The following is a 9325-nucleotide window of genomic DNA, read 5'->3' as shown; positions in this document are numbered from 1 at the left end:
GTTTAAACCATCATGTGCCCTTGTTCATAGATACTAGTTTATAAAAAAGTTGGCTCGAAACTTCATTCTTTAGCCAAATAAAAAGGTTCTAACCAAAATTATAGAATTCCAGTGATCTGTTTCTTTTTATTTCTTCTTTAAATGCAATAACATATTTATTTTAACTTTATATTTTTTTCTTTTTTTCGAGCGAAGCTTGTAAGAACCTTAGACGAAACTTCATTATTTTTAGTCAAACAAAATAAACCTTAACTAAAATAATATAGTTTTGACCAAATTTCTTACACATTTGGTCCCAAAAAAAAAAATGATTGATTTAAAAAGTACTAATAAGTTTTTGTTAAAAAAGTGACACGTCCAGAGGAGTTTAAGTATTAAATTGTCAAAGTCTAGAGTGTAATTAAAATTTAAATGCGTATTGAATAAATGGAGCCAAGTTCATGATATTATTTTTGCTAAAACAAAGTACAAGGAGTATTATATAGTATTAAAAAGGGAGCAAGTGCACTAAGCTGTTGCTATGTGGCGGGTCTATAATATTAAAAAGGGAGTACGGTGCACTAAGATGTTGCTATGTGACGGGTCCAGGTAGGAGTGTTATATAGTATTAAAAAGGGAGCACGGTGCACTAAGTTGTTGCTATGTGGCGGGTCCGGGTAGGATTGTTATATATTAAAGCTTTAAATTCTTAAAAGCTAGCAGTGCAACGTGCGCCAGTCGCAGTGTTAATCATATATTCAGTTGGGAATTAAACTAATCGTTCATTTGTACAAACGGTCAGATTGACAACTATACACATTTCTCTCCCACCACCCCCAACTTCTCTCCCATTTCTTCAATCTCTATATCCAATATTCTTTAGTTGATGTGGTTAATATCTCAGAAATGGCAATCGCAGCCGCCATTATTCTTCCTATTGGTCTTCTCTTCCTTTTATCTGGCCTCATTATCAACTTCATTCAGGTACCCCCATTTTTTATCCTTATTATTCTAACAATTTTTTAAAATATTCTTTTGTGATGTAATAAGTTTTTAGATTAGATCCCACATTGCATTTTTGGGTTGTTTTATGCATGTTTGTTATGGCTTCAACATTCTTGATTTAATTAAAGAATTGTCCCTTTCATGTCCACATTGTTCAATGGATTTTTTTTTATGACCGTGGTGTCCTGGGCAGCTTGCGCGTACCTCGACTAATCCACCATGTACCTGCGACCTCCCACCAGCACTGGTACAGGATAACTCTGCCCACCAAGGCTTAGGCAGATGGAAAGAATCACCTAGTGATTTTTGTTCCAGATTTGAATTTTAGACCTTATGGTTATCATTGTTCAATGTTATGATTAGTTGCTCATTTTTGTCAAATATTAGTAGTTACTATCTGTATATATAATTATAACTTTTTCTTTGGTTATTTGACAGCCTGTTTCTTAGAGTTTTACTTAAATTTGTTTAAGTTTGCAAAGTGGCTTTGCAGCTTGCTATGCTATTTATGTAGTTTCCAGAAAATCAGCGAACCAACAAATGTAGTTAACTAAAAATATAGGCGTATACTTATAAAGAGAATCCTTGATATCGCGGGCTATAGCATGTTAATGTAATTTGGTGACGATACATCTTTCATCCATTACAATCTTCAACTTGTTTTTATTTTCAGGCACTTCTCTTCATTCTAGTTCGACCCTGTTCGAAAAACATATACAGAGGAATCAATAAAGAAGTTACAGAATTGTTATGGTTGGAACTCATATGGCTTTTCGACTGGTGGGCAAATGTTAAGGTGTTTGAAGACTATTAGTACTAAATATGATTGTTTACTTATATGCATTTCTAACTATTTACATTTTGTGCTAGATGTCATAACTTGAGTTACTGCTTTTCCTTTTTCCAAATAAGTTACTGGAATTGAGAATCATAATATTCTTGGTGATAACTTAATTGTGCTTCTACATAAATGTGATAACGCATTTTCCACATCTGAAATAACATATCCATAGGTATCGATTTTGAGCATTTTAAACTCCTGCTTTCTTTAAGAGCTCAAGAAAAATGTGATACGATCTTTTCGATTAGATAAAAAGGACTATATGTTGGTCTGTTGTAGGAAGAAAAGAAGTTCATCCCATTTCTCTAAGTACTATTCCGTGACTTTGACCATGCATGTGGCAGCAGGCGTTGTGCCTTTTTATTTATGCATGTGGAATACAAAATTAAGTTAGTTTTCTTGAAAAATAATTTCTTGATTAGGCAAGGAAAAGGTTGGGTTAGAAAGATTCCATCATACTGATTTCTATTGTGTTTTAAGACTAACTATGTGCATATTTTGTGCTTCCTGCTAGGTTGAGTTATACACAGATCAAGAAACTTTTGGGTTGATGGGTAAGAAAACTCTGTCAGTTTAGTTACCTGAATTCTTTTGCGAGATACAAGGTTTTCTGTATCTTCTTTTTTCATGTGTAAGTTTTATTGATTCTTTGATAATAACCGATTTCAGGAAAAGAACATGCACTAGTAATCTCCAATCATAGAAGTGACATTGACTGGCTTGTCGGATGGGTTATAGCTCAGGTGCTTGTCTACTTTAACTTAAATTTTTGTCTTTCTTGAAGCATCGAAATTCTCTCTCTTTCGAGAAGCATCCATTTCTTAATTTAAGAAAATCTTGACATGTCATTTCTCTCTTTGCCTTAGAAAACTTTGAAACATCCCTATAGTTATTTGGCTGAGAACTCAACTTAGAACTGTAAGCACGTGAACAACCATAACTTAGAACCACTTTCTGTTGAGAAGAATAAATGGTTCTTTTTTCTTTTCTCTCTCTCTCTCTCTCTTTTTATCTTTTATTTGGAATTTCATGGAAGGAAAAGAAACATGTGTGAGATAAATGATAATATGGCAAGGATTGCTTATTAGGAAACATTGTATCATATTCATATCGTTCTTCTGGTTTGCTTGCTTCTCGGACAATGTGGTGGGATGATTGCTCATGCTGTTGTCATTGCTCAAGAGCAATTCATTGATCTTTTAGAATAGTGTTCCTATAGAATAAAAAGTTGAAAAATTAATAAAACAAAATTGTAAAGATGGAGAATTTTGATGGATGTATATGCAAATAATAATTTAATAGATTGGGAGATTGGTTTTTCGATCTAAGCATTGGTACCATTGTAGCACTATAATCTCTTGATTTTATTCTTATGCGCTCTTTTGGGAAGACAACCTATTCTTATTCCCTTATTGAAGCAGAATTGCAGAAAGATATGCTTTTTCATATTTTCCTTTATGGTTATTTACAGAGAGTAGGTTGCCTCGGTAGCACAATTGCTTTGGCAAAGAAATCTTTATCATATCTTCCTGTAAGTCTCTGACACCTTCAGAATTGACACCTTCAGAATTATTCACTATGTTATGTTCTCTGGTGCTAGTTGTTGTTAAGTTGGATTTTGCAACTGAATGCAAGTTATATTTTGTGTAATTTAAAGTTTATAGTGTTCGGTTAAAGAGTGCAACATCAGATATTGCTTTGCAAAGACACAGAAATATTAGACCATTTTTTGCCATTTCGAACATTTAATTTCAGTAAGTGCAGCGGTCAAATTTTTAGTTGGAAGTGTTATGCATAGTTGGGCCAAAAATTTAACAGATCTCTAGTAAATAACCTCACTAGTTGATACACTGTTGTGCTATAGCATTAGGGGGAAAATGCTGCTAGTTGGCTGAAGAATGTGTTAATCCATCTTCATAAGCTCAATATAATGGTAAGGGAAATATTTACTTTTCAGGTTTTGGGATGGTCAATGTGGTTTTCTGGTTATATCAGTCTCGAGAGAAGCTGGGCCAAGGATGAAAACACCTTGAAGGTACTATTATCGAACCTTTATCAGTTCGTATTGTAATCTTCTACTTTTGTTTGTTACATTTATTTCTTCTTTCGGTCTTCCACTGCAGTCAGGCTTCCAACAGCTAAATGATTTCCACCAACCTTTTTGGTTGGCTGTTTTTGTAGAAGGAACTCGCTTTACGCACACAAAGCTTTTAGCAGCCCAAGAATATGCTACTTCTGCAGGATTACCTATCCCAAGGAATGTTTTGATTCCTCGAACCAAGGTGATGTAATCTTTTGTAACATCTTTCTGGTTTTAATTTGGTGACATTAACATTTTCTCATCCTAGATTGAAACTTCAGAGGAATGATTCGTAACACTGACAACATTGTTTACATGTACTTTTTTTATATATATGATCAAGAGAAAATTTCCATAGATATTCATCTGCTCGCATTCTCTTCTTCAGGGTTTTGTTGCAGCAGTAAGCCATTTGCGTTCTTTTGTTCCAGCAATTTATAATATAACATTTGCAATTCCTAAAGATAAGCCTCGACCGACATTGCTAAGAATGCTTAGAGGATGTTCGTCTGTGGTAAGCTAATACCTACATACATACTTCTTTACTTTCGGAAACTGATATTTTTGGTGTATACACATTACTGTACACTATATATGTTGAGAAAAAAAAATTCTAAACTATATGCTTGAGACTGCAAAGATGCACATGACGTGCATCGATTTGCACATTTGGCAGCTGTCCAAGTTGTGTTTGAATTTTCTAATTAGTTTGGAATTGTTCCTTTCATCAGAATTTTTTTAGCCTAGATTGATTAGAATAGTTTATATGTCCACTTACCTTGCTGTGTCTCTCTTCACTAACATTCCCTCTTTTCATGTTCAATTTTTCTTGTTCGCACTTGAGGCAAGTGGTGCTTGAATAAAACTGAGGGTGCAGTTATGCTGTTGTTTGTGAGAATAACAAAATTTTCTATAAATTGCAGTTTGTGGATATGTGACTTAGTTCCTGGAGCTCATGAAGATTTGGATATTTTATGTGTCTTGTTTCTTTGTAGGTCCATGTGCGTGTTGAACGGCGTTTGATGCAGGAATTACCAGAAGATGAGAGTGGCATTGCGCAATGGTGCAAAGATGTTTTTGTTGTAAAGGTAGAATTCGATTCAATGACGCCTAGTTTATTGATTGTAGAATCTGATACAAATAAGATAAACTTTCTACAGAAAACAATGTCAAGCTAATCTTTGTAAATTGTATAGCATGTAAATTAGTCAAAAAGTACTTAGCTTTCATTTAAAAGAGGGCAGCTCATTGCACTAAGCTCCCGCTATGCACGGTTTTCGGGGAAGGACCAGACCACAAGGGTCTATTGTACGCAACATTACCCTGCATTTCTGCAAGAGGCTGTTTCTACGGCTCGAACCCGTGATCTCCTGGTCAGATGGCAGCAACTTTACCAGTTACGCCAAGGCTTTCCTTCTTAGCTTTCACTTACTCATGTTAATTATTATATACCTATTGATGCTCTTTTTCACTGGCGATAGGATACTTTGTTGGAACAACATCTTGTTACGGGTACATTTGGTGATCAAGAATGTCAAGATATCGGAAGACCAAAAAAGTCCTTATTGGTGAGGAAAGAGCTAATTTGTAACATAACCACAGCTTGTCACTTCCATTCTGTTCTTCTGTTTGACAACCACATTATGTTGTTGATATGCAGGTTGTTATCTGTTGGTCATGCTTCCTTTTCTTCAGCGCTATAAAATTTTTCGAGTGGTGTCCATTCTCTTGGGGAGGAGTTGTATTCTGTGCAGTTTTCTTGGTCTTCGTCCTAGTCTTGATGCAGATTCTCATTGTCTTTTCCAAGTCAGAAAAATCTATTGCTCCTAAAGTACCTCCGCGAAATACATTGGAGGAGAATTTACTTCCAGCATGATGATATGATGAAATTTAAGATGGTTTAAATAGGTGTAAATTTGAGCATTCAAATTAGAGGAGAGGACTAAGAAGGGCTGGTTTTACAAGAATTTTTTTTGAAGATCAAGATTCATTGATTCTTTGGTGGCTTTAACTTTCTCATTTTTTTTTTTCTTTTGATTTGTTATTCAAGATTTGGCTTATGAAAATATCAGCAATATGCTTAGGTTCAATTTAGTAGTTTGCAAAAATATCCAAATGTATCTTAATTTGTGTTCCATTGTATGTGAAAAGTTGATACAATTGTTGTAAGATGTATTTGACAGAAAAGTATTAGCTGGAGCTGGAATACCACTTTTATATTATAAAATTTTACATATTTTCAGTAACCAAATGGCTAGTGCTTAATATTGCTTTCGTACGAAGAAAATTGTTAAAAATTTCTTCTTTTCTTTATGATTAATCCTATTTTAAATGTGTTTTAATAATTCTACACATATAGCTGGAACTGTGCAAGTGTTCATGCATGAGGTGCCATGAAAGGTTGTAGACTTTGAGGAATTTGGGGAAAAACCAGAAATAGCAGATTCACAATTGATAATTGAAAAATAACCATAGTTTCAAAAGTAAGCGAAATTTAGCCACTTTTTTCATGTAAAAATAAACTCTCAACAAAAATACCCTAAAAAATTCAAAAATATTCCAGCATAATATGCTAGAGTTCGAATTTTTTACATATTAGATTCTAGCATAATGTGCTGAAGTTCCAACATAATATGTTGTAAGTCTATATGCAGGAGCTCCATAATCCCACATATTATGTTGGAACATTCCGTGTGCTGGAGTTCTAACATAATATGCTGGAAGTTTATACGTAGGAGCTCCATAATCTTGCATATTATACTGGAACTTTTCATGTTTTAGCAGAACAATGACTATTTTTCAATGACTTTGCAAATACTGACTATTTTTCGATTACTAGTCCGAAAATATCTAGCCCCAGGGGCGGAGCTAGCCCGTTGAGTACGGGTTCGACCGAACCCAGTCGCTTTGGTCCAATCCATGTATTTGCCTTAAAAAATCTATTGAATATATACAAATTATTAATTTAGAACCCAGTAACTTGAAAGGATTAGAACCTCGAACCCATAAGCTTCAAATCTTGGCTCCGCCTCTATCTAGCCCGTGCTATTTTCACGGGAATTTCATGGTTTGGGCCTTTAATTAAACCTTGCACTTCACTTTTGAGGGAACACCAAAAAGAAAAAGGCAAAGATCACTTTTAGCTCACTATTGAAACTATTTACATCCAGTGACCGCAAAAGCATATAATTTAGATATTTTTTATATAATATACAATACAAAAAATATACATTTTTCGACTATGATTTTAAGAGCGGCTACACAGTGTCATTTCCCCCCAAAAAATCCTACAATTAACTTAATGAAGAGAAAAAAAGTAGCATCCTACTCAAATCCATCACATACATCAATTATAGCTACAAAAAGTAACAAAATTTTGACAAGAAACAACTTTACCATCAAGTATTGCAACAAAGAAATTTCAAAATCATATGAAGGTAGTTTCAAGAGATGTGAGGAAGGTAGACGAATAATCAATGGTCGCGATGATGGAGTTTCGGGCACTTGTGGAAGTTGTGGTGATGGATATAGAGGTGGTGACGAGGAAGATGATAATAATAATGGTGGTGTCAGAGACATCAACTTACGAACGTGAGGCAGAGGTGATGGTAATGGTGATGGCGGAGGTGGTGTATTGGGTGGTAGGAGCAACGATGGAGACAAGCTAGTAGTAGGGTGATTGCGAGCTGCTACAAAAAATTTGAGATTTACTGCTATTGAAAATACTAGTTGAAGGCAAAAGCTGACCATATTTTTGAAGTGATTCTGAGAATAAAATGCTCTACTATAGTACATGTTTATATAGTGATCCTCTCAAGAAGTTAGGCAAATGATACTAACTTAACATAATTGTTTAGACCATATCAAAAAAAAGACAGCCCCATATACTAACCTCTCGCTTTTCGTAGAGCTTGAAAAATGTCAGATCGAATTGGAGTTATTGTATGCAACCTTACCTTGTATTTAAGAAGCTGGTTAGACCATACTGATTGCAGGGGCGAAGCTACACTCTCGTAAGGTTAGTCAATTGACCACCGTTTGTCAAAAAATTACATTACATATATAGGTAAAATGTTAAGTTTTACAGGTATATAACATATATTGAACACCCTTTTGTCAGGAAAGTTTTTTACTTTTTTAAAGTTTGAATACCCTTAAGAAAATTTCTAGCTTCGCCACTGACTGAATAATTTGTAGTTATGAATAGCACTTCAATTTATATAGACAACAAAATCGCCCCCACAAAATACATGTAGACATTTTGTTCTACCGCGGATAACTGTCATAATTAACAATAAAATACACTAATTTATATTTTTCGATTTTGAAATTATAAAGGTGGGAAAATTTTAATGGTTTATTTGATACCAAAAAGAACGTTACATCTCATGTGCTAGTCATATGTGTCTTTTGAGGGGCTTTTCACGCAAATGTCCAAAAGACAGGACATTTCATGTGTTAGTCAAATGAATGAACAATAAGTATTAAGGCTTGTTAGTGAAAATCTGTAAAAATAGCACGGTATAGCCAGTTTTCGGATTGGTCATTCAAAAATAGCCAGCGTTTACGAAGTCAATGAAAAATAGCCACTATTTTGCTACAACAAAGACCGGTCCAACATAATATACTGGAGTTCGGTGCACCTGTGTATGAACTCCAGCATATTATGCTGGACCGATATATTTTGCTGACTCCATTATAATATACTAGAGACTGGAGCACCGGTGCTCCAAACTCTAGTATATTATACTGGACAATTATACTTGCTGGAACTCCAGTATATTATGCTGGAGTTCTAGTGTACTTATGCTGGAACTCCATCATATTATGCTGGAGTTCCAGCATACTTATCTTGGAACTCCACTATAATATGTTGGAGTTCAAGCATACTTATGCTGGAACTCCAGTATAATATACTGACGTATTTTCCGGGTTTTGAACAATATTTTTACTTAGATTTATCTTTACATGAAAAATGACTAAATTTCGATTACTTTTGAAACTGCACTATTTTTGAACTACCAGTTATAAATCTGGCTATTTTTGAATTTCTCCCTGGTGGAAAAAGGGGGAAATTAAGTCCCTTTATATAAGTCGCCACAAAATAGTAAATAAATAATAAATAAATACGTTACAAGGGTTAAACTATCTAATTTTTTGTTTGATTCAAACATAAATTTACATATTTAGCAACTACAGAGAAAATACTATAAGTCACAATATAGCTTGTAACAACTAAAATATTTAAAAGACATAAAGATCATGATTAAAAAAAATCTTTAATTCTCCAAATAGTAACTGCATCAATAAATTGGGACGGAGTATAAAATTAGTTTATTGAAAATGTCAGCTACCAAAAAACCATTTTTTACCTCTTGTAGTTTACTGTATATCTCTGAAGAACTTCCAAGGACGGCTTC

General features: G+C 34.2%; 1 protein-coding gene across 2 annotated transcripts; it reads left to right on the top strand.

The window, feature by feature from the left end:
- Positions 1-782: 782 nt before the first annotated feature.
- On the top strand, positions 783-7668 carry LOC104224060 (1-acyl-sn-glycerol-3-phosphate acyltransferase PLS1-like). Of its 2 annotated transcripts, XM_009775615.2 has the most exons (11): positions 783-963; positions 1658-1780; positions 2340-2379; positions 2495-2568; positions 3297-3356; positions 3783-3860; positions 3949-4107; positions 4294-4419; positions 4901-4993; positions 5387-5473; positions 5566-7668. In XM_009775615.2, exons 1-11 carry the CDS (start codon positions 886-888, stop codon positions 5779-5781), a joined length of 1134 nt encoding a protein of 377 aa, XP_009773917.1. In that variant the 5' UTR covers positions 783-885; the 3' UTR covers positions 5782-7668. The 2 variants fall into 2 exon arrangements, with proteins under 2 accessions (XP_009773917.1, XP_070018684.1); XM_070162583.1 differs by lacking the exon at positions 783-963 and having other exon boundaries at positions 1695-1764.
- The last annotated feature ends 1657 nt before the right edge of the window (positions 7669-9325 follow it).

The sequence above is a fragment of the Nicotiana sylvestris genome, chromosome 11, assembly GCF_000393655.2.
Source record: "Nicotiana sylvestris chromosome 11, ASM39365v2, whole genome shotgun sequence".
NCBI lineage: Eukaryota > Viridiplantae > Streptophyta > Magnoliopsida > Solanales > Solanaceae > Nicotiana > Nicotiana sylvestris.
Note: the sequence above shows the minus strand (reverse complement) of the source record. Positions and strands in the feature narration are given on the sequence as shown.